The 26341-nt window shown below is 41.7% G+C and overlaps 3 protein-coding genes across 4 annotated transcripts in view; 1 reads left to right on the top strand and 2 right to left on the bottom strand.

Moving 5' to 3' along the window:
- itga8 (integrin, alpha 8) overlaps positions 1-4132 on the bottom strand; it is a 38794-nt gene extending 34662 nt beyond the window's left edge. The window contains exons 1-2 of one of the 2 annotated variants that reach the window (XM_053326654.1): positions 3918-4132; positions 3431-3561 (exon numbers count right to left, since the gene is read on the bottom strand). In XM_053326654.1, coding sequence (XP_053182629.1) covers positions 3431-3561; positions 3918-4111 — 325 coding nt within the window. In that variant the 5' untranslated portion in view covers positions 4112-4132. The remainder of the gene's footprint in view (positions 1-3430; positions 3562-3917) is intronic. The other variant, XM_053326653.1, reaches the window with a different exon arrangement.
- The window catches only part of LOC128366018 (protein FAM8A1-like), a 305711-nt gene that overhangs the window by 67979 nt on the left and 211391 nt on the right, over positions 1-26341 (top strand). The window lies entirely within an intron of this gene.
- mindy3 (MINDY lysine 48 deubiquitinase 3) lies at positions 6514-26052 on the bottom strand. Its single transcript, XM_053326674.1, has 15 exons — positions 25924-26052; positions 25358-25437; positions 24995-25055; positions 24665-24877; positions 24420-24471; positions 23593-23707; positions 23254-23327; positions 23037-23116; positions 22755-22825; positions 21706-21786; positions 13757-13829; positions 11652-11724; positions 9435-9522; positions 8491-8562; positions 6514-7621 (listed from the first exon to the last, which is right to left on the bottom strand). The coding sequence occupies exons 1-15, from the start codon at positions 26015-26017 to the stop codon at positions 7472-7474; spliced, it is 1377 nt and encodes a 458-aa protein (XP_053182649.1). The 5' UTR covers positions 26018-26052; the 3' UTR covers positions 6514-7471.

Raw genomic sequence — 26341 nt, 5'->3', positions numbered from 1 at the left:
ATCCAGGCCTGTGTGGGTGGAAAGCATTTGTCCTTGATAAGCAAGAACAAAACAGCAACATCTTAAAACAGACCTATAACAAACATCAAAACACCATTTGCCCCCCAGAAACAGACATTTGTCAGGATACTGGAGGTTTTTTTTCTTGGTTAAAGTGTTTCCCATAAAATGTAACAACACTTATGAGACTTGTGAGAGAGAGAGAGAGAGAGAGAGAGAGAGAGAGAGAGAGAGAGAGAGAGAGAGAGAGAGAGAGAGAGAGAGAGAGAGAGAGAGAGAGAGAGAGAGAGAGAGAGAGAGACACACACACATTCATGCACATTATGAGCATTTCCCTGCCGACTCAACAATTAAGTGTCATATCTGGTGTGAGTGTGTGTGTGTCTGCATGTGAGTCTTTGTAGACATTTTCCAGCGTTGCTAAAGGCCAGCTGGGTCTCTTTAGAAGCGTGCAGACCCCTCCTTATTAAAAACCTTCCTTTAGCACACAGCACACACACACTCAAACACACATGCACACACACTCAAACACACACACACACACACACACACACACACACATAAAGATGCATTAAGGCAGGTGTTCACTTTATTATCCCCGCCAGGCAGGAGCCCAGAGGGGATCAAACGTTTGGTTGTGTGTGTTCGTGTCCTGTGGGTGTCTGTTAGCTAATCTTGCATACTACTGGACCAATCAATTTCATAGGCCTATTTTTTGTGCACATTTATGAGTGTATGCTCAAGGACCTGTCATGGTTGCAGTGATTCATAATTTTTAAACAACCTGTTTTATAACACCATTCCAAGTGGGTAGTTCTAGGTCTGAAAAACAGAAGCCAATGCCCAAGTGACTTCATCCTGCACTTTCTAATGGGACACAGGGGGCAACTCCACTGGGTCCAAAAACAAATTCAATTGTATGAAAGTCCTTGAGAAAATAACCCCACTTCTCACTTGATGTAAAAAATGTCGTCACTTGAAAAAGTCTTGTTCAGTGTTGGGTTGCACTAAAGACCCTCTAAGGAGCCGGATGTTCAGTTTTTCCAGTAAGCAGTTTTTTTAAGCCTTTTTTTTTCCACTAGCGAAAATTAGCATTACAATAGAATGCAAGAATCCATCTTGTCAGGCTTCAAGCTATCCACTTGGGTCCGAACCACTGGTTGTTTGGCCCATCCAGCATTGTGAATCCAGCTGACTTGCAAGATAAAATGGTGATAGCTGATGATAAATGGTTTCTCTTATCACCTGCCAAGTATTTTTGGTAAGTGCCTGACTTTTCCCAAACGGTTTCCATGGACAACTTCTCGGATGGTTCTGTATATCAAAACATCTTGCATATCAGGTTAATTATAGAGTACCTAATTTTGAGGTGTGGTTCTAATATCTAATGAAAGCTCTCTAGTATATCTAATAATACCTATCATTACTAGCAGAATGAAAGTGTTATCACTGAACGGAAATGTTTTTTTAATTGTGGGTGAGGGCAGTGAATTCACATATTCAGTCCAGTACTTTGAGGCCACCACCACGGGACTGGCTATTGTGTCATACTACCACATGTGGATGTCAGGTGCTATGTGAGTTAGAAGGGCATTACTACTAGAGTGAGCATGCTAAATTGACTTTCTCTGGGGGAAAAAAAGCAGTATTTAAGAAAAAAAAAGTTACATTTCTCTACACTGTTTCACGATTCATGCAGTCACACACCAGAACACGGGAGCTGTGTGCTGAATTTACCAGGTGTCTCCACTCAAATCATGGACATGCAACCTATCACTAATCTAATGCACTATCACCATATCAGCCCCCATCACCCCTGACTACACTGGCATGACTTGACAAGCCTGCCTTTTGTCACTGAAGCCATGCAAACACACAGGTACACACACAAAATCAGGCGCATGTGAAGCTGACATATGGCTAATGACCAGTACAGTACACACAGATGTTCACTACTGGTGCTGATTTTTTTATATAGTACTGTATGTTGTGTGCATGTGTGCCCCCTAGTCTGGTTTATACCTGTAATAATGGGTCTGCTGTAACTCTAGAAATATCCACTGTGGCTACCATCATCAATCACCAAGTGCATATACCTACCCAATCTAGTGAATAGATACACACTCTAAATGTGCACACAGACACACATTAGCTTCTCTATGTTTATTCCTCTACCCCCCAAAACCTGAAATTAACCCCGAAACACTTAACACTAAAACTAACCCTTAGTTTGAAGTAACCCAGAATTAAGCTTTGGGAGAACCCAAACCCCGCCCCCACACGTCTTCACTTTGGAGGTTTACCCTCATCTGCATGTGGAGTCTTGCTTTTCAGCAAAAATCAGTTGAGGCAGAGCACTGATTTGCATCAGCTGATTGTTTATCAGCTGTTTCATTTATTTCTCAGGAGCTCATTGACAACTTAGCCGATGGGCAACCAGCTGACTATGTGATCATCTATCAATCAATCATTAATACATGAATACACTGCAGCATTTATGACATGATAGACGTAATTATCACTCTAACTATAAATTAATTATCCTGAATGGTTGCTTTTTGGATTTGGATTTGATTTTGGTGGCTTCCGCAAAGAGCAAAGCCACTTCCACCAAATAACTGTCAAATAAAAGGTCAGTTTGTCAATTTCTCTTTTTTTGGTCCTCACAAAGATGATAGGAGTCCTCACAAAAAGAGAGAGGGAGGCAGACTGATGAAGAAAGAGAGAGAGAGAGACAAGGGGAGGGGAAAGGAGACAGGAATACATTTTCAGGATCTAATAAAAAGCAGACCTCACCCAATCCCCCTTTCTTCCGACGAGAACTAAATTCCCATGTGCATACACTTTACCCCCCCTCTCTCACTTGTTCCCTCTTTTTACCTCTCTCCCTGTAACGCACATACTCACCACTTCTTTGGAACAGTATGCATCAGAGACATTAGATGCACAAACAAAGGCAGTTACCATGATGATAATATATTGAAAGCCTTAATCAACATGATGGAGCCTTGCACCAGTAAACCCGCTAGCCACTTTTTTGTTAGATGAAGTTGATGAGACCCATATGTCTTATCTCTCTTTTTCATACAACAACCTGTGCCAACTCATATACAAACATACCAGAAACACCGGTTACGAAACTCAGTGGTTCCAAATGTTGTAACATCTGGGGCCACCTATTGCTTTTAAAATGATCCACTTTGGACCTGAGCACTTGTTAAAGTTCATCTCTGCAATTCACTCAAATACTCTTATGAGAACTCATAAAATAATGATAATGTTAAGCAAAGTTATTCCTTTCCATTTCCTGTAACAACACAAAGCCTTTAAACAGGGGTCTCAATGCCCAGTGCGGCCCCTAGCAGGACAATTATGAGTTATTTTGGGGAACAGACATGAGAAAACATCAGAAAGTCATCAGGTAACTCACTGGAATTGTCAAAAGGTATCTGCCTGCAGCTGTCAGGCTGTCCAGGCCAGGGGCAGTAGTAGACGGCACCAGCCTCCACGATGCCGGGCTGGGAGGTGTTCGCTTTAGGAGCCCCCACCAACACACTGATCCTGGTGGGCAAAAAGAAAAGCCAAAGCAAACTCAAGGCACGCAGAAGAGTGTAACACTACAGTGCATATGAAAGTCAATGCACAGTTTGAATCATTAATATCTTAAGTTTCCTTTCTCATAAATCTCCTTTATTTGTGCAGCAGTAACCTGAGTCATGCATGCTTCCTCTGTCCCATTCCAGCATGATATACAGTGCAGCTATACATAGGTGAAGCCTCATTCATTTTAATTTTAATTTTAATTAGGTTGAATTCAATTTTACCCAGTTTACATCGTGATTAAACTATACAGGTACCTAATCAAAACTCTTGCGGGACCTTGAGGAGAAAACTTCAGTCATGATATTGCCACTCACGTGTTGCTGTCGGTGGTAGCTTGATAGAAGTCCACAGAATAACCAAAATAACTTCCATCAGGTCCCCGGTAAACAGTAGGATGCTCTGCGTAAAGGTTAAAACTCCAAACTCCCGAAGGCGCAGACCAGAGCACCGACAGTACCCCGAGAATAAACATCCCAGCGGAGGAAACACAGTCCCATGTACGCTCCATCCCAAAGAACAGCCAGCTGCGCTCTACTCCCCGAAATTGAGAGGGAATACAGGGAGAGAGAGAGAGAGAGAGAGAGAGAGAGAGGGGGAGAGTTTCCTCCGTGCAGGTGAGGTAGGTTTGTCCCGGGTTAAGCCTACCAACTGTCACTGGACCACTGCACACTGCTGCGCTCCCCCTCAAAAAACTCCTCCTGACACCCTGAAACCACCAAGTCTGTCCAGAGACTTCGCTGCAGGACTACACAGATGCGCTCCCGCCCTCTGTACAAAACTTTACCCCCTATGACACACACATACACACACACACACACACACACACACTGGAAGGCACAGACCACATCTGAGAGCGCAGCGTGTCATCGCTCCTTTTAGGGCACAGACAACTTTTCTGTGGCGAATTGGGGACTTCATCCTAAAACAGTAAATAATATTAAAGTGAATTTTACAAGAGCCGTTTCAAATGAGTCCAGAAACACTGCTACACACGCTGGCACAAGCAGTGACTTGGCAAATAAGCACGTGTATCCAAAGAATTTAAGTTGATAAATTAAGCCACCTTTTTCTTTTTCTTTGTTCAACCAGACAGTTAAAACAGGACTGCGATTCCTTCCGTCCAGAATAATCACTTGTAATTATGTCTGTGATTATTATGTCGGCTTACAGCAGAAATCTCTTGAGCTGTGCAAGTTTAGACAGTTTGGCCCGCTCACCGTTTCACTCATCACCAGGCGATTTCCCCACCAAACCTCCGAGGTAACATACTTCTCTCTTGCTGAAATTAATATCCTGCAATGAAAAACGGTCGTAAAAACAAACCAGACTAGGCAGTTTTTATACATATTTAGCTCAGGACACTTTTTTCTTATCAAAAACTCAGAGGAAGAGAGATGCCACTGCAGGCAAACTCACAATCTGCAGTTTATTAGCATGGAGAGGTTTGTTTTGATTAAAAAAAAAAAGAAAAAAAAGTTTTATGGGCACATAGTGTTGAATTAAACACCATTGCCTCACACTGTGTAGTAAAACTGCAGTGGATCAGCACTACAGTGTGGCACTGGAGTATGTTTTCTGTCACAAGAGTTGATAAGAACCAGATAGGGAAGTTATAGAAAGTCTATGAGGGAAAAACCTCAACCTTGACCTGCCAGATGGCAAGGGTTCAAACCTCAACACCTACCTGCCCTGCTATCCACCTCAAGCCTATTTCCACCCATCAATCCATCCTGTAATCTTGCCCCTTCCATTATGGTTTCATTTAATTATGTAAAACTTAGTTGCCTACACATCTGTCTGATCATTTTTGTGATTCAAGTGTGTGTATGTGTGTGAGGAGGGTCTGTTCTTTCTCGGCTGTTTCGATTTAAATCTAAGATGAACAGATTAAAAAAAAACTGCTCTACAAAACATGAACACGTAAGGGCAGAGACAGATGTGCTCCGTTTTTTTTCTTCTCACAGAGGAAGAAGATGGTGAGGATGTTGGAGCTATGAGGCAAGCTGACATGCTCCTGTTCTTTTTCCTCACATTCAACTTTAGTGCGGTTGTGTTATGATGTTCTTCACGAGGTAGTGAGTCTTTTAATGCTGCCCAGTTTTGGTGTGTGTGTGTATTTCCATCTGTAATCATTTTCTCCATTGTCTTACATCCAATAAAATTCTCACAGATATCCAAATTTCCAGAAAACACACATTTACTCACATACTGTTCAGGTTACATCCTGTCAGCCTGCCATAGTGTAGTGATCACATATTTTCTGCAGGTCATTGTAGATTGATTGTCTCTCTCTCTCTCACACACACACACACACACACACTTTATAATTTACATACTGTGCCCATGTTCCCTGTCTCTCTTTACAAACTCATAATAAGCCCGTTAAGCAGACTGTTAGCCCAGCATCCTGTATCCATTAGACAAATGCATTAGACACACAAGCTGCCAACACTACAGAAGTCCTGTGTACACACACACACGCACACACACAAATGTATAAATGCTGAGTAAAGGACTACAGGCCACATTCTAAATCAGGGCCAAGTATTTAGTTGTATGTTGGTATGGTAGTGGTAAGTTCTTTTCCTCTTAGACTTATCACAAAACAGTAGTCACATATCCGAGGTGCCACTGTGTTTTAGGATGCTTCATAAAAGCCAGTGTAGAAACTGTATGGGCTGTGATGAAGATGTGTCTTCTTTTGATGAATCTCTGTGATGAGCAAACATGAACATACAATCCTTAACTTCACGTGTGTTTACAGAGAGGTATTTAACTCATCATCAATGTCTTTGAGATTTAGTGAAGTACTGATTTAGAGTCTCTGGAGAAATGAAACATAAGTTGCTGTATGATTTAGCGATGAGGGGATCCAGGCAGACCTAAGACATCCTGAAAGCAGGGGTCGTCTGATGTTGGGGTCGGGACACCACATTTATGAGACAAACACACACACATATAGGAGGATGTCTTCGATTACAAAGCTACTAAAACACACAGCACCAATATTTGAACAAAAAAAAAAGAGTGTTTATTCCAGAACCTTTGAGTGTGATAATAAATACATGAGCACTTGGCCAACATCTTAGAGTGGTGCATGAAGCGCACACATGCACACACACGCGCACACACACGCGCACAGACACACAGCACCTGAACCAGTTTGCACACTTACATCTGTATGAAAACACTGAAGATACCTGCTGTCCAGAGATCCAGTTCTTTGCGCCTGGGTTGGTCCCTTTATGCTGTAAACGCTTAGCACTATGTGTGTCAGTATGTGTGTGTGTGTGTGTGTGTGTGTGTATGTGTGTGCGTGTTTTCTCATAGGTCGGAGGCTTTGGTAGGTTTTCCCTCAAACAGTCCTATAGCTGTATTAACAGTAGTGTTTCACAGTCAACTGGCTGTACATGTGGTTCAGCATGTGATTTGGTGACACACACCAAACTAGTTTGCTCTCTGAACAGCGACTAGCTGTCTACTGGTAAACTTTTGCAGAGGTGTCGGCACAGAGCTGTAAAAATAAACAGTCATTCAGTTTCTTCTTTTTTAAATAACATCATAAACATCCTGCGTGTCAAATTACAAGCCATGGTGAACAGACAATAGCATGAATTGGTGAGTCTGATTTGCATTTCTGCTGAATGTGGGTGAGAATGAAGGAATGGATCTTAGGCATGTATGTTTAGGCCATGAATGTGTTTGTCTCAGTCTCTTGTGTGCATTTGTGATTTTCTCATTCATCTCCACTGTATATCTGTATCTCAGTCTTTTTAACCTGCTGACCTTTTAGGGTCAGCGTGCAGAGGGGTGTGTGGTGGGTCAGCAGTGGTCCATCCGCATTAACAAACACAACCGCATGGACCTGCTAGTTCAGAGATGGGGAGCGATCGGTGGTCCACAGCAGCTCAATGTAGGGCCACTTGGTCTGTAGGCAGCGCTTGACTGGAGTGTCGTCTGTCCGAACCATGGGGTCCTCGAAACCTAGCACCAAAGCTGTCCCTTCCACATATTCTACCTGAAAACGCACACAAACACATAATTAGGTCAATACACACTGAACACTGTATAACCTAAGCACACAGATCTAGACACTTTCTGCCAGCTTTGACAGGCTTCAACACTATCAATCTCTTTTCTGACATTTCCTCTCAGGGGGTCTTGGGGTAGGATGCAGAGAGGATGCATGCAAGTATAGAACACACACACACACACACACACACACACACACACACACACACACACACACACACACACACACACACACACACACACACACACACACACACACACACACACACACACACACACACACACACACACACACACACACCTCTGCAGGAGTCTGCTGTCAACAGGTCTGTTATTCCCATCAGAAACTATGAGACTGGAATTGCCATCACGACCTTATAGGCGCCTTGCTGCCATGTGCATATGTGTGTGTAGGCGTAAGCTTTTGTGTGGGCACATATGTGCTACCAGTCCCACAATTTCAGGTAGCAGTATGGGAAAAAGGTATTTTACAGATTATTCAAAGCTGACAGATGAAGAAAGTGATATTCCTGAGTACCAGGTTTGTGCACAGCCACCAAACTAAGCCCACTTAATAGGCCTGTGTTTGACCATTTATCACAGTACAGCTGCTGACAGTGGGCTCTGTGTGGAAATGACTTGGAGAAATAGAAGACTTAGCCAGGGTTTATAGATGGATGGACAGGCTATTGGGCTTGCAATAGCTACTGTTTATTCTGGAGTGGACGGCTGCCTCAAACTGTGAGTGTGTGTGTGTGTGTGTCTATATTAATGATATAAGGAAAAGAAGCATTAGGGAGAGAGATAGCGACTGTCAGTTGCTATGAAAAACCTGAATAGTAAATAGTGTCTTACCCTCTCGTTGTGGTTGGACTGTTTAAGTCCATTGTAGTGGTAGACGGGAAATGAGTCTGGGATTCCTGAATCCTGAAACACAGGCCGAGAGCAAGAGTGAAAAACATGCAGTGTTGTTGGAGAGTCTCTGGGCAAATTGTTCTCGCAGAGCTGGAGGTTAAGACCCACAGAGGCAGAACATTTTTGAACCAGAAAAGTCAAAGCAACACATCTCTGCTTGCAAGCAAAGCTTAATGTTAAGTCCCACGTGTTAAATTTAAATGTGTGTGTGTGTTTGAGCATTGAAGCAAAGCCCAACTCCAATTACTGCAAAACAGCCAAAGCTACAAAAATGTCCAAAATAATGACAGTGAGCCAAAACACTTCCCATGACTTTGGTTTTAAGGTGCAGAATGCTAATTGGGTGTGTTGTCTGAGAGCGTGTACAGCTTCTCGTGTTTATATGCCTATATGAAACCCTAACCCTCAACTCAATCCCACGTGTGTCTGAGTGTGTGTGTCCAGTTGGCTAATGGTAGTATAATTTCTTTGCGGCTTGGGGCCATTCCTCTGGTGAGTCCCTAAAGCCCTGATCACTTTAACACAGTTCCCTCTATCTCTCTCTCTGTAGTCTTCCTTGCTTGCTCTGCCTCATAAAGGCTTCCTACCCCTCTTTGTAAGCTTCTCGGCAAGTCACGTCATATGATGGTGAACACACACACACAGACACACACATGCACATAGATTTAACATGAGACACCGCAGGAATGTTTTTGGCATAAAAACCTTTGATTTACTAAAACAGCACTCCACATAAGCTTAGGAGATAGATGGAAGTGTCACTCGTGTGTGTATGCGACTCTTTCTCCATATGTTTTAATGGTGATATGGATAATATGACCGGTGGAAGGTATTTGTTGTACAGTGTGTATCTTTCATGTGAAAATCCACCTCAGCACACATACCTGATCAGGGAAGAATTCCATGAGAAAAGGGCCCAGAAGGATTATGCCCAAACTCTCTGGATCCAGCTTACTCTTCACCAGACTGACACTGAGCAGGCACAGATACAGAGAGATAGTTAGATAAGGAGGGACATAAATAGGAAGTCAGCAGAGCAAAACAGATCCGCAAACAGGGAGATTAAAAAAGAAAAGGTAGGAAGGTAACCATCAGCAGGGCACAAAATAACAGTCTGTGATGTTTTGTGTATGAAATCAGAGTCAGATTTACGATCACCTCATCACTCAGTGTGGACGTATGATGCATGTTTTGGCGAGCGCGTGTGTTATCATGAACACCGTGGTGCAACTAAATATACCTCCTTCCAGACATTCCTCTGCGTTAGATCAGTGTTATTATTCAACTGATAAAAAAAATCTGGTCAGATTGCCCTTTTAAGGGAGCAAGAAGAGAAGCAAGTTTTATACTCAGACACAGAGGGAGAAGGGAATGATTGCTGCTTCATCTATTGATATTTACAAGTAGCATGTGCTGCAGTATGACACACAGATCAACTGAGCAACACTCTGAATGCCTGAGGAATATCTCTATAGGATCAATAATATATCTCATTATTATCATAAATGAATGGTTACTTGTTGATGTGGACGAGCGGATGTGGATATATGAATGCATATGACTCCATTTACCACTGGATTGGACATGAGATGATGGTGCCTCGTGTGTGTCCAATCCATCCTCCTGTTTGGATTGTAATGCAGTCAGCAGTCAGCTTTTTCTGGACTGGATTATATGTATGCTTTAGGGGTGGGGGAAAAAATCGATACAGCATAGTATCGCAATATTTTGCATGGCAATATTGTATCGATACACAGACGCCAAGTATCAATCTTTTATTATAGGAATTGCAAATGAAAATTTACATTTTTTTCCTTTGGGGACGTAATTTGCAGGTGAAAAAATGTATTGAATGTAATGAATTGCAATATATCGCAGCATATCGCAATATATTTAAAATCGCAATAATATTGTATCGTGAAACAAGTATCGTGGAGCCTCTGGTGATTCCCACCCCTAGTATGCTTTACCATTGTACGTCATCTGTATTTTCAATGATACACATGCTTGTATTGTTTGTATTGGGAATTTCAATATTTCAACACAAGTTTCTGTCACATCTAGACAAACAAGAACCACACATCACTTGAACGTAATATTACTGATTAACATTTTGAACTTTATGGACAAAGTTATGATACTTTATGGGAATTGAATGGGAATTTGTTGTGCTCTTTGTTGTGCATGTAATTGAAATGATGTTTTTGATTAATTCTTGTTTGGATAATATGCAACAGAGATGATTTAATTTTCACAAATTCAAAACAGTTTTAAAATTAAGAATAAACCACATTGCTACTAAATTAACATGCAACTCTCAATAATGAGGAAAACATGTTTTTTGAGATCTTGAGTATGTATAACCCCATTCCAGACACTACAAAGCAAATGATCGGGACACTTTTATTGCTTGGAGCTATATCTTGGGTTTTGCTGAGAACAAGTAGCAGCAGCTGACTGTCATAGGAAGGGTCTGAAATTATCATGTGCCAAGCAATAAATGTGGGTAGATTTTCCATTTGGCAAGTAAACCTTGGAGGGCTCCCTCCCAAAAAATCACCATGGAGCACTAAAGGTGCTACTTTATTCACACAGTGGAATCCCTGCTATAACTTTCTTGTTGTGTGGTAAGGAATGAGGCTGTTTGCATTGGGAGTCTCCCTAGAATGCTATGTTGTGTTGTGATGCATCAACCATCTGGGGTCTGCAGAGCAGATCAGTCGTCCAGTAACGTGGCTGGGCCCACGGCTACAGCATTAGGGCTTACTGTTCGTCAGATGAGAACGTGCTTCTGTTTGAAGCGGTTCTTTAAAGTGTTTCCTCCCTCTCTCTGCCTTTCTTCCTGCCGTTAATGATCTCCCCTCTAAGCCTCTGTTTCTGACTGTCTTTCTTTTTGCTATTTCTTTCTTCCTGCACTTTTATAGCGGGCTCTCTCTGGTCCTACTTTATAGAAGCCTGGTAGTGAAACATGAGCACAGGGCTGCTGACCTGGCCTGGCCGTGACTTAGGACTTAAAACTTTAGAGGCTCTACAGGTGCTACACAGACACACATAGACACACACATTAGAAGGCACAAAACCTTGGACATGCAAGCACTTACTACTCAGGCTCTGAGACAAGGTCAAGGGCTTTCATCACGTCCTCCAGTAGAGAATCTGGGATGAAGCCACTATCTGTAGAGAAAGACAGAGAGAGAGAGACAGAGAGAGAGAGACATTAAGAGAGAGCGATGCACTGGCTGACTCTGAACAGAACATAAAAGAAGGACGTTTTAGAAAAAGAGCCAAAATCAGGGGAAGCCTTCACCTGCATACATATGCCAAAAGCACTTTTTTACATTACTGGCCCTAGGGAATTAATTCATCTGACTCAACAGAACCCAAACAAACAATACACACACACACACACACACACACCCCCACCCCCCCACACCTTGTCCTTTTTCTCTGACCTACATTCCACAGCCATGATGATTGCTTTACCTGAGAAGAAGAGAAGATTTAAACACTAACATGTGCTTTTTGCCCTTGTGTGTCCATGCATGTTCAGTACGCGTCTCATTTAAACGTTCCCATGTGAGCCTGTGTGGCCTGTTGTTTAGAATCATACATAAACCTCCAACATGTTGTGAAGAATATTAACAGACAAGTGCTCCGGTTGTTCGATCTTGGGCAACTCAATCTCACTTATTCAGTGCCAGATGTTATTCTCTCTCCATGACAAGTGATGGTTTGACAACAAGCAGAGACAGTGTGCGCAGACACTACACAGGGACAATGACAAACACGGAATATTAAGGAACATGCTGAGACAGTGGATTGCAGAGGGCGTATGTCTGGCGTGATTCACTGCAATGTGTGTGACTGTGTCTGGCGCCCTTTTTCCACAACACAGTGAGCTGTGCTGACTCTACATGTGACACAGACAGATTTATGGCCCTTTTACACAGCACTCAACTGTGCTGCTTTGCTAGGGCATGTGTGTATAAACTACAGAGTGTGAGTGTGTATGTGTCATGCATGTATGTCAAGTACATCCCCCTTGCATGTGTGTATACTGTACATGTGCATTTAAATCTATGGGTACACCTAGTTGATGCATGTGTCTGTGTGTGAGAAAAGACCATATGGTGAGCAGGATGTCTTGACAGATGAGAACATCAAAACTGGATTTTGTGTAAAAGGAAGACAGATGAAGAACGTGGCGGGGTGACAGACAGTTTGTCATTTAGTTATGTTTACATATTTGTTGACAAATCTGGCAGTATTTATTTCCCTGTAACATTGCATCGCATCACATATACAGATCTCTACAAATGTTCACGTTGTTCCTACAAGCCAGATAACAAATGTTTATAGCAAAAGAGAACAGTGCACTTATCTTCATATAAATATATGAGCCATTTAGTCAGGTCCTCAAGCTGAACACTCTTGCAACATGGCTTACTCTAAGTGTTAATAGTGTGTAGTGTGACTCCCGACAAATCTCCCTCTTCTCTTGTCTCCACAGCAGGAGAAAAACATTACACAACAGATGGTGAGGCTAAATGTTTCATTTCAAATCTTTTTCCTATGTGCTTTGAACAAACCCACATCCCATACTATATAATCTTGAGGCTACATAAATGAACACTGCAGATTAAAACTCTGACTTTTAGCTCTAGTAATCTTTCTATTGTGTTTGTGTCACTCTCTTTGTCCTTCCCCTCGCCTTTCCCCTAGTCACCTGGAAGTGACATGAAAAAAAATGAGGTTTAGGAAAACGATGATGAGAGCGAAGGAGCAGCATGGTTGACTCAGCTGTATGAGGAGCTGATCTCACCAACCTAAACAACAACAGTGGACATGCGAGTGGAGAAACAGGCATTCGTTCCGCCTGTAGAAGAAAAATAACGGAAGAACGAGGAAGAAAGAAGAGGCGAGGAGGCCAGTGGAGGTTATAAATGCATCTGCTCGACCAGGAAGAAGGGAACAGAAAGACAACAGGGGCAGGATATTGTGGGTGTAGCCTTGTTAGAATTAAAGTTTGAATTATTTAAAGTGAATCTGCCACGATTTTTGTATCGTTGGTGTATTAATGAGCAAATAAAGTATAATGACCATTAAAAGCAAGTGTGCAGGGCATGAGGGGCAGGAGATGAAAGTCATTGGCACAATAATAATTATGTAAACAATATAAAGTATAGGATATAAACACCACGAATACCTTCAGGATCGAATGACTGGAAGACCCTCCGTGCCTGTTCTGATGGAGACTCTGGACCTACCAGGGACATCTCCTATAAAAAGACAGCCAAGATAGAGACACAAAAGGAGGAGGAAAAAAGAAGAAAAGGGTGTAAGGTGATATTGTGCATGACAAGATGAAGGGGTTTGATCCAAATTTAACCAAATATAGATTTGTGACTAAAGTAAAGAGACAGAGAAGATTGTAGACAGAGAACAGAGCATTGAGGAGTGGAAGAATCAGACCACATTGTAGGAAATTTCACTTTGATCAGTGCTGACACTTTAAAATAGCGGAGTGCAGGGTGATGTGACTAAACAATCTTTTACTACAATCTACTCACAACTAACAGATTGTGAGTGCTCTTGTCAAGGCTTAGAAAATATTGTTAATGTTGACTGTGCATCTATGTGTGTGTGTGTGTGACTGTAATCTCAGGGGCCAGTGCAATCACTGGAGTCCATTGAGTTATTAACTGATTTTCTGATAAAGTTAGATGGCTTGTTTTCACTCCAAAGACGACTTGTTTTCACTCCAAACACACAATCAGGAAATCAAGTCTTACATATACACCCCATGATTTATGACAAGATCTACAGTGTTTGTTTGTTGGTGAAGTTTAGAGAGAGCAGTGTTGGCAGTGTGAGCAGAAACGAGGGAGGGTGAGGGTGATGCCCTTTATTACTTGGCTTACAATGTACAGTTCAGTATATACTGATTAGCAAAACAATTCCTTATTGGCTCCACACTAAGGTCCTTAGTGTACAGCAAACAAAGTGCTTGTCATATTGTGAAACCGCAAACCTCTGCTAACACCTTTCCAATGCTGGAATTTGGAGGGGGGGGCTTGGTCTGACAATTTTACAACTATCTGACAAGCATACTTCAACTTCAATGAGCAGGTCTATAAAGACAAGAAAGAAGGCAGGATTTGAAGTTCTTTCTCAAAGTTCATTTTTCCAGCTCTTAAGTAATTTTTCATAAGGCGAACATCATGAACGCCAACGACGAGAGACTGTGTGCTTTAATCTTGTCCACAGCTTACAGTAAGTTGAATAAGCATTAGTTTCTGATAAGCAATGTAGCAAAAAAACAACAATAATAAAAAGTTTAAGGGTAAGTGTCAGTGTTCCTTGAAAATATTTCAAATGACAGCACATTTAAAGAAGTGTAAGAAAAAGAGTGGGGATATTTTTCCAAGAGAGGATGAAGTGAGATTTATCTCCAGAGGGTGGCTTTTCAGCCTTAAGCGGTCACACACTCACACACACTCATGCAAAGTTCTCTCTGCTCCTCCATACAAGTGAGGGAGGGAGTGTATTTATGACAACCAAGTGCTGGACAAACACACAATGTTTTTGGAGAGCAAATGAACCCTGCTCATCTCCTTTAGCTGGCCTTTATTAAAGCTTGAGCCTCAGATCCACGCAGGCTGCTAGGGTTTCACGGTCCACTTATTACTGTACTTGGGGCTTACACAGGGAGGGGGGGGGGGGGGGGGGGGGAGAGTGGGAGAGTGGGGTTCAGGGGGACATGATGAGAGGAGATGACTCCCAGCTGCCAGCTCTTCAGATGCAAAGAAAAACAGGCACAGAGCGGCTCACACACGCTCAAGAACTGTTCTGTCACACAGAGTATAGCACAGTCCTGATGTGTTAACATTACAGGCTCCATAAATCTGACAGTAGATTCGTCATTTGCTACATATGCCTGTGTTTCACTTATAGGGGTGGACAAGGGTCATTTTGCTGTCCTGGGAGGAAAAAGGTGCTGAAAAACGTTCCATAGCAGTCGACTCCATGAGAGTCTTAAGACAGTTAATAAATGTAGGATTAACAGTGAAGAATGCGTTTTGAAACATGAACTGTTTTGATTAACTGTAATTCTGCCTTACATTAGTACTAAGAAAATATGTCTCTTCCAAAAGTGATTAGAAGTTTAATTGATTTTTAGGCTGCCATATACAATCCCAAAGTCCATTGAGTCTTGTCCAGTTAAAGTTTATTATCTTTTAGGGAAGGATGGACACATTCTGTGTAAATCACCTGGTAGTATCATTATTACAGGATGTGAACACTACACCAGAAGTGATCATTAAGACACAAAGCAAAATCTACCATTACAGCTAGTCTATACATGCTAATATGAAGCAAACGAGCACATAGCGAAGAATAGAAAAGATAATGAATCACGAGGGCGTCAGAACATGCACAGAGGCCAACATAATGGCAAGCAGAGATTACGTGATTATGTGTGTGTGTGATGACAGGTCTGTTTGGTTGTCTTTGATCTGTGTTTTATTAGAGGCCTGAGGAAGATGCTGCTGAGTTGGAAAACATGTCATGGAGCTAACATACTCCGCAGGGAAGGTATGTGAGTGGTGTGTTTGTCTTTTCTCTAAATACCATTGTGTTACTATGTTGTGTGTGCGTTTGTGTCTGAGTCATTGTGATAGACAGAATTTGTGTAATAATTAGGCCTGTCCTAGTAAGGAGACAGACAATATTCAGTGCAAACATGAATCTTCATGTAGGGATACGGTACAACAAACACACAAAGACCTGGTGTCAGTGCATCTCTGTATGTGTGTGTGTAAATAAGTGTGTCTTATGAAATCAAAGACCGCATTCCAATCCCGACAGTCCAACTTTTTTGCACAAACCTTTGACCCCCTTAACAGAGAACCAGCAAGCTATTCAACATAGGAACACACACACACACACACACACACACACACAGAAACCAGAAAACATTTCATAAAACATGTCTTGTTAAACAGCCAGCACTATCAAATAACTGAAAAGAAGCAACGGGTGTGTGTGTTTCTTTTTGGTCGAGTCAGAATGACTGACACATCCAAACTTGTCCCTTAACACAAGATCAAATGAGACTGTACTGCACACTTATACTGCAAGTATAAGTGTGTGATTCTCATGTTTTCCCCATCTGTTGCTTTCTCTCTGGTAGACTGAATAGCTCACTTAGAGCATAAACTCTTACCCTGTAGAGGCCTTTTTGCCATTTCTTTCCTGCCCAGTTTCACCCCTCTTTACCTGCCTTTTCTTGCGCTAAGTAGGTACTTCAGTTTTGGAGTATTTCCTCCCCTCCCACCCTTGACTTTTTCCTTCCTTTCTTCCTTCCTTTCTTCCTTCCTCTTTTCATCCTTTATCTCCACATGCAGGTAGCTACTTCAGGAAGGACAGGTAGGTGTACTTTACTAGAGTTACTCTTTCTTTCCCCTCCGGTCCACCCAAAGAGCTTTTGTATGCACTGAGAGGCTCTGAGTGGCCACAGAGTGAGTCTGAAGGGATCGGTTTCAAGTCAACAAAGCAGAGGTCTCGGACAGTGTCTCCTGCCTTGTTCCTAGCAGGCACTGGCAGCCTCACTACACGACAGGCTGATGGGGGACTCTGTGTATGTGGCTCGTTATGTAGTGTGTATGTGTGTTTGTTCTGTTCACCTTAACTAACCTGCGTCCCAAGCGATTACAAGTACAGAAAACAATGGAAAACCTATCTTTCTTTCTGTATAAAGCAGTGCGTGCAGTATCTACTGTATGTTTGTGTATGTGTGTGTGTGTGTGTGTGTGTGTGTGTGTGTGTGTGTGTGTGTGTGTGTGTGTGTGTGTGTGTGTGTGTGGTTTAGGTGTGACAGATGGAACAAAGTAGTGATTTATGGAGCTGTCTTGGATGAGAAAGACTGTCTCAACAGAAAAGAGAGGAAACACCAGAAAATAGTGATATAGCGTAATGATGGGTCCTGTAACGGAAAACAACACACAGGGGAAAAGGAAGAATAACGCAGCATACACACACTGACACAGACAGCCTTTCATCTTTCTACAATGGCCCTTGGTCTGACCTGTCAAGGATTATTAATGACTGTTAATGTACACCGCTTTGTTATTTTGTGTTAGCGTCGGGCCCGCGCCCTGTGATCATACTAAAACCAGAAAGTAATCCTTTTTAAACAGAAAGTGCAAAATTTTGACCATGTTTTCTATTCTCCTTGTTGTTTTGTCATTTTATCATTATCATTAATTATGCTTTCTCCTTTGTACTGTTATTCTTTCATCTTTTCATGATATTGAAATTTGTTTTTCTTTGTCCTACTCCCACTACCTTACAGCTAATTGTTCTTTGGCTCTTAATCAATTCCATGAATTGAATATTATTGTTCTTTGACTTTTAATATGATATAATCTAATCTTGTTATGGTTTCACACATTTCTTTCTCAACTGTAAAAGATTTTGACTCTTAATAACTATTTTTATACATAAAGAATTGGATTTATTAAGTAATGCATACCAAGGGGAAAAAAGCTCATTTGCTGTTTTGTGTATATCAGAAAATATTTTAATATTGTGATAATGATTTCACCCATATTGCCAGTTCCTGATGACAGCACTGTACATTTTCTGTGGTATCCCAATAAAGATTCTGAGTTAAACTTACCTACATTAACTGTATCTCCATGTCCCTGCCTTTACAAATCCTTGAAGGACATTAGTGTGTGTGAGTGTATGTCTGAACAGATAGAAGCAGAGTCTTCAGGGACACAGAGCGCCACAGAGGCTGCTCTCTCTCCTAGTAAATCACTGACCCAGAACACAACTACTGTACACACGCACACACGCACACACACACTCACAAAAACACACATGTAACTCCCACGAGAAGGGCAGACACAGGCTGTGAACCTCATCACTCAGCGAAAGGAGAAAAGAGTGATGAGAAATGTCACCAGAGGATCACCACCCCACTACCCCCCTTTCCTGAGTGACTGCTGCACTGCTCTTTAAAGTGCATCCTTCCTCTCTACTTCCTTTCTTCCCTTTTCCTTCTCATGGGGGACCAATCATCTGAAGAAGTTGGTTGAGGTGCGCTGGGGAAAGCTTTACTTGGGCAACAGCTCCACCGTGCACTGAGTGGATAGTTACTTCAAAGACAAGAAGAGGAAAAGGAAGGAAGAAAGAATCCCCTTTTAAAACATATTGCATGATATGTTCCATCCATCACCCATCCCTCTTCTTCTTCTTCATCATCATCATCTTTCTGTCTGTCTTTCTTCCTTTCTCTCCCTCCTCTGGTGTCTCAGAAACTCTTGTCCAAAAAGAGATCCCATTACATGCCATTATACACGCACACACACACACACACACACACATTAATACAACACAAGACAGAGTGTGTGGGGGTGCTGTGGGTAAGGATCAGAGATGGTGGAATGGCCTTTGTATAGGTAGATTAGATAAAAACACTAATGCTATTAAGCTGATGGTCTGAAAGCCACAGTCACACACTGACAGTAACCCGGGGGAATACACACCCGTCCCCAATGGCAGACAGAAGGAGCCGCTGACACATCAGAGGCAGGGATCAAGTTTTCTGCTTTTGTGGGGATGGCTCTATATCGGAGCTAAAAGCTACATTACCAGATAATGCGTATTTTTGTATCACAAAGCCTGGGAAATCTCAGTGTGCTTCAAATTAGCTCTAAACATAGATTTGCCGTCAAGGAGGACAGGGTCACACCAAGTGAGGTTTAAAAACAGAGCGCTTCACCCCCTTCAGCTTGGGCTCAAAGTTGTAGAGCCCATTACTGCCAGCACAGAGTAGCATAAGCCATGTACATCAGTAAATATATATATATATACATACACACACACACGTGTGTTCAAGTGTGTTCTCAGTCTCCAGCGGGACAAATGGATCCAGATGGGAACTCTGGCATCACATTCCCTACAGGAAGCCATCCACCTGAAGCCAAACACACATACACACACAACGCTAATGCTAATCAGTATTAGGTTCCCTGTGCTGGAATGTGTGTGTGTAAGAGTCAGACTGTGGTGTATGTATATGTGAACATGTCACTAGTGCCGGGGGAGTTGTAGCAATCGGTAAGTCATCAGTGCATGCATGACGACTTTGGGTCATCACTGAGCCAACATACGATCCACTCGCCTGGCAGGCTTGAGCTTCATGCCTGTAACTGAGCTTTTAATCAATGGTATAATAAGGGTGTGGCAATGATGATGGAGATGACTGTCAGGGATTTTTCTGCCTTTCTGGTGCCATTTTCCCAACAGCAAGGAGAATTGATTTGCTACAACTAAACCTGCTAGCTTTAATAAACAAGCTACGGCAACGTATCAAGTTACATGTTCACTGATAGAGATGATAAACATGCTTGTTTGAGTGCAAGTGTGCACATATCCATACTTATACAACCTGAGATCTGATGATTCAATCATTTTCCAAAGTTTCATTAAAGTTGGGATCACAGGGCTGACCTCAGTAAGGGCGTGTGCAATCTATACCTTGTGCCATCGCCCTGTGTGTGCATAAGTGTATACATCAGTTGTTGCAGTACGAGCAGAAATTCTTGCCCCTTTTTCTAGTAACCTTTTTTGGGAAATCAGGAATTTTACCTGCATTTGAAACACAGGAACCTGGTTCTAGTTTTGTTTCCTGGACTGTAGTTCCTGCCACAAAACTACCTGCTCAGGAATGACACTTTCTGATGGCTCAGCACAGAATGTCACAAACACAAGCCTCCAGACTGCAACAACTTATGAAAAGAGACTGCACATGAGCAGCAGTTGTTACAATATGAGATTGTAATTGACGTGTAAACAGCAGCCGTGAAGCCAAATTCCAGACTAGTCAACAAAGCCGAGATTAGATGAGTGCGTGAAACAGAACCAACTCTTAAGCAGGCCATTTGTTGTCAGTGTGGTTATGTACTAAAGTAGAGAAATAACCCGAAAAACACAAAGCTCCTCACTACTTAGAGACAAATGTCTTGCCCTTCTGGCATTTATAATCTCTCTTTTCACTCTCCTATCCACCATTTTTTTCAAATGTCAGTCACAGTTGTTTTGTTGCATGCAAAATGATGTCCAAACCCAAGCCTTTGCTTTCAATTGTGTTATTAGTTTAATTTAACTAATTCTATCATTTCTTAAGATGAAGCGGAAAGTCAAACATGATCAAGAACTTTTAGTTCCTGATTTAGTCCCTGAGTGCTGTTTCTGAGGCTCTTGGGTTCCTGGTATTTTTTTGTACAACAAAAAATGTTCTTATGAACAAGTGCCAGAACAAGAAAAATGTTGATCCATTTTGTTGCAATTAAAGGACAGGTTCACATATTTTTAAAGTCCATGTTAAACAATACTAACATGCCATGAACTACAAGTGTTATCAGTTGTTTTAAACAATCCTCCTGCCCATGCTACAAAGACATCCATCTCAGCAGTGATCTTAATGTAATGTCCTATTTCTGTGCAACAATTGGTTCCAAGATCCCAGGAAGCTAATATGATGCTTCACCTTTTTCAGTTTGACAAATTAAACGATTATCTTCCAGAGTTATAGTGTTTTTAGTGTGTGTGTTTTTCTTCTTTTTGTTGCTTATCCTCTACTACAGAAGTTATTCTTTAACCTAACAGTGAGGGCAGACAAAACTTTACTGTAAACACTTTTCTTTGGACACTCTTGTTGGAATCTAAATTCAGCAGTTTATATCATGGCAATACATCATGTACAACAAACCGTTTAGTTTATCGCAGATGGTTGATTAAATTAAGATGTGTGGTTTTGTGATGGTGTGTGCATGAGAATAAGTGTGTGTGCCTGCACTTGTTAAGTTTCTCTTTTTTTTCTTAATGCTGGAAAGGTAGAAAGCCAAGAAACAGCACTGGCCATATATGACTATCTCCTGTGCTCATTTATCGCTTGCCTCCCTTTCTGCCCCCCTTTATCCCCCACATTGATATCTGACCTGCACTATATTAAATCTGTTAAGCACATTCCATATTTTGGTTTTTCTAACCTGCTGAGGAGACTGGCTTACATTACACACTGTGTGTCTCTGTGTGTGAAATATGTGTTTCCTCGCTTATGGGTGAGTGTAGTGAACTTGCCTTGGTGAAAAAAACAGAGAGGTGAGTTTCACTGCCAAGGATCCAAATAGGGAACTTTGGAGACTTAAGGAATGCCCCGACCTGAAACACACACACACACACACACACACACACACACACACAAAAAAAAAAGAAAAGGAATGCGTAACAAATGAACATCTATTTTCAGTCATTTCCATTGTTAATCAGAAAATGATTACAGTTTGACACAAGTGCATGGAGTCTATCCACATTTGAAGAGATGTCATATCACAACATATGTAAAGCACTTCTCTGGGCCCTCAACAAATAGGTCTGTGTAATGAAATGCATATTACAAATTCTAAGACACACCTCATTTTCACTTGCTGTGTCTCTAATTGATCACTTGTTCTTCTTAACTGCAGCATCACATCCAGCTGGAAGTTCTTGATTTTCACAGCATAACCAAATAACTCATCATCATACAGTGCACATAAGAGCAGCTCTTCCCTACTGAGATACAAATTGGTCTCTTAAATTACTCTTCACAGCCCTCTTGTCACTTTGGCAACAACCTTGCTATTAAATTATTATAGCTGCATGCCTCAAGTCTCGACTTGAGAGTTTTTTTAGGTTTGCTTATATTGGCAATGGTGAATAAATATCTAAGATTCCTGTTTTGCAATATGACTAAATAATGTCGCTTCACATGTATTTTTAAATCTCTTGTGATCCATTTTTAATAAATGTGTACAGGGGACTGAGGGAAAGAGAGGGGGGTCTGCAGTCAGCCCGTTGGGATTGTTCCTTCCAAACACATATTTTCACACGGGAGCTTAAAGCGAGGTTTGTAGCTCACATATTGAAAATGTCCCACATCTCAAAGTCGCAACTTACAGTGAGTATATCTCTGTTTATTTGTATTCCTGGCACTCTCTCATTTTACCCAGTGGGTGTCCATCTCAATTCATGGTCAGTATTCATCAAAACAACAGAAATCCACAAATCAGCTACACATTTACCATGGGCAAGTATATATTTGTACTTTTGCATTATGTCAGGGAAGACTGTGTGTATACGGTCTGTACCTTGCAGTAGCGGAGTGATTCCATAAGTGTAAGGAAGCCAACTGATGCCTGTTTGTGAATACCATGGAGTTCTGCAAGACAAAAAAACCCCCAATTAGTTAAATCATCCAAAACTGATTCGAATTTGTACTTTTGTGCAATGCTGTGGATCTAAGAATTATTGCCCTCTGGTGGAAATGATTCAGATCTCGGGCTAGAAAATTGAGCGCGATAAGTGTGCATGTGTCCATTCAGTGAGCTTGATTTGCGTGTGTGTATGCAATCATTTCATGGAGGTCTTACTCATGCCAGAGCACTCCCTGTCTCCGTCCCAGACATTAGAAACAGCGTGGCCAGTTACAAGGAGGTTCACCAGGCTCTGACTGCAAAATATAAATAGAGCGAGAGTATAAAAGGAATTGCAGATAAAATACCAAGATAACTTGTAGACTGCAATAATGTAGAACTCCTTGTGTCAGTATAACTCATGTATACAAAAGGTGAAGAGGTGTTTTGGTACCTGCCATGGCCATGCACAGGATCTATGAGAGGCTCCATTGTGTCTTGGATCTCATTTCTTATATTTTCTATGCCCTGCACAGATAGCACCAGAAGACGCAAGTCTGAATTTCATTGTTGTATATGTCCACATTGACACCACACACAAGAAAATGACTTAAAATTATACAACAACACGATTAAAAATGAATTAATAGAAGGAGAATTGTATTTCCAGTTTAAAAAAAAGAAGTAGCACTTCATTCAAATTATTCAAAACATGTGGCAGGGACAACAAACTCCTACTTTCCAAACAGTCCTTAATGTGTCTATCAGCATCTATTTACTGTGTTTATTTTACCTTGGTGAGGATGACAGAGTAGAGGAAAAGCAAGACTCCACAGCACCCCCTCCAGGTGTGGTAAAGAGACAACATCTCCTCTCTGAGATCAGACACTAACCCAACAGTCCGCTTGCTGCAGGGGGAAACAAACATAAGGAAGATTTATGAAGCACTCAAAAGCCAAAAGATTTGCTGGGTTTTGGAAAGTCACAGTCAATGAGACAAATGTATTAACTGCATTCATACCGGGTTGTGAAAGTTAACTCACAATAGGGAAGAAATAAATTAAGACATCAGAGGACAACGTTGGACCTAATCTTGTCAGTTTCCATCTTTTGCTCCAACATAGAAAGCTTGCTAGTGAAGTTGTCTGTATTAGTTAGCATGCACTTCTTCGACATGAGTCAGCACTGCTTTCTGCTGACTCTGGTCTCGGCTGCCAGTATGCTTCTGGCAAATGCAGTCTTGCATTTATTTAACTTGTGTGTGTGTGTGACAGACAGTATTTGTGTGAGAAAGGTAGTGAGAGGTATTTTTTTTTTATTAGGCAATCAATGAAAGCGCTGAGTCTGCAACTTGTGAGCTGAGTGAAATAGCTAATTCAATGTGAAAGCCAATTCTTGCAGAATAGATGAATCAAAACTGCCCCTCCCTTGGCTGAAATATGTAGCTCTCTATCTCAATACTGCATATTGGCAATTGTAAAACCCGGATTTGAGAAGTCTCTATCCTCCCAGAAACCCACAGTGTTACTTAATACCAAGATTATGTGTGGTAAGAAGTGACAGTCTTGACTATAAAGATGCAAGGTGTTAGCCGTGGTGAGAATACTAAGTGTCACTTACTGGAGAACACTGTGAAATCGTTCAAAGCCAAGGTCCTCAGCAGCCAAAGCAGCTAAGCACAAGAACACAGACATATACTGTAGTATTAAAGCATGACACAGCAAAACATCCATACTGTATAATGATTAGGAGAGTTATTATTTTTGTGATTAATTGTAAACGCTTGCGTGAGGGAGTATTCATGTTTGTGCACTGTTATTCTGAATGTACATCTTGCATGGGAATGTGACAGACGTAGGACTCACTGGGTTGCTGCTCCTGTGGTGGCTGGCTGCTCTCTGGCACTGGCAAGTCCTGTGTTTGTGACTGTGGCTTTGTCTGCGTGGTAGTATGTGTGCTAGTATGTGGGCCCTGTCCCTTGGCCCAGGACACTAGGCAGAACCCTGTGGAGGGGCTGGAACAGGCGGACTCCAGAATTTCACTCAGCGTGGAACACAGTGCTGTTTTCTGCTCCTCCTCTGAGAGGCACAAACATAACACAAGCATTATTCAATGAGTCATGCAATTATAAAATAAAATTGCAAAAAAAAAAAAAAAAAAAAAACATGGCTTGAATGGTTTTGTTAACAATCTACCTGAAATGTGTCTCCAGTTGGAACTTTCTCTATTAAACAGAATGGTCTTTAAGAGGAAAGCCTGCAAAGAAACACATAATCAGCCTTCAAAATTGGCAACAAAACAGTCCATGGTGCAATATGCCACTGTCACTTGTACACAGTTTCTAATGCCTACCCTCAGATACTGCACAATGCGATTAGAAAGTGTGGATACTTCTTTAAGACTAGTGTTGTGGACAAAGGTGTTCATTCCCCACAACAACATTTTAAGCACTTCCACTCACTGAGCATGTAGAGAGTGAGGGGTCAGTGCTTATGCAATATGGTGTACAATGAAACTGGGCCCTCATACTACTGCACAGAAACTGAACATGACCATACCTGCACAGGTGCAATGACAGCACATGGCCCTCCTTCAAATTGCTCCAGTGCAGTGTGCTCATTCTCACTGAAGACAAACCCTGCATGAACAAAAGAAATGACAACAGTTTCCTTTTCCCTCTGGAGATAATGAGGGAATTTTTGTCATACATTAGAAAACCAAAATGCATGCATGGCAACATCAAACACCACAGTGTGAAATCAGGAAAACCAACCATCTGCAGATACAGGAATCATTATGCAAGTATTCCTCTCTCTCTCTCTAAAATTCTTACCAACAGCATGAGTGTGCTTTATGCTTGATGTGTTAAAAGGCACAATCTGTGCCCCAGATATGATTAAAAAATGTTTTATGGCTGTAATGTCTAAGGAGCAGGATTGTGTTCATAATTAATTTGACACTTACAGAAACATAAGTAGATATATTATATTCATTCTTTCGCACTTATTTGTTTGTTCTGTGTGTAGTGTCTTGTAAGCCCATGCAGGCTGAGCACCTTTTGATGCATAACACTTTGAAATAAATGACCTACCAATCAAAATCAGTGTGAAACAAAGCATCATACCTTGTGTCCATCTTCGGAAGATGGAGGCAGACACTCCTCCACTGGAGGGTCTCCCCCAAACCAGATCCACCACTTCTTTATTTAACTCTGACATGACCACTCTCACTGCTGGGAAATCCACAAGCACCTCCTCTACAGTTCAACAGCCACGTGGGGATAAATGAGGTCTGTTGAGACCAACTTGCTAGCTCTTCCCGTGGTTGACAGCCCACCTCTCTCCGCAGGTAGAGCCTGTGGCATTGGCCACAAGCCACCTGTGTGGAACGACACAGTCTTCGTTTAGTAGCTGGCAGGAAACTGGCTGGTAGGAATGACATCAACGTAGCTATAGCAGCCTGCCAATTGATGGGAAAGAAACAGTTAAGCTTCCCATTTATATGAGAACCAAGTTTTCTGCACATATTACTTTACTGCATAG

This window comes from Scomber japonicus, chromosome 10 (genome assembly GCF_027409825.1).
Source record: "Scomber japonicus isolate fScoJap1 chromosome 10, fScoJap1.pri, whole genome shotgun sequence".
Taxonomy (NCBI): Eukaryota; Metazoa; Chordata; class Actinopteri; order Scombriformes; family Scombridae; genus Scomber; species Scomber japonicus.
Note: the sequence above shows the minus strand (reverse complement) of the source record. Positions and strands in the feature narration are given on the sequence as shown.

Coding starts and splice junctions, on each gene's coding strand:
- mindy3 (XM_053326674.1), bottom strand. CDS start 26,017: ATGTCAGAGTTAAATAAAGAAGTGGTGGATCTGGTTTGGGGGAGACCC. Junction 11,725..13,756: donor CCAGTCATTCGATCCTGAAG/GTATTCGTGGTG, acceptor CTTTCTCTACAG/ATAGTGGCTTCATCCCAGAT. Junction 8,563..9,434: donor TGGAATTCTTCCCTGATCAG/GTATGTGTGCTG, acceptor CCTGTGTTTCAG/GATTCAGGAATCCCAGACTC.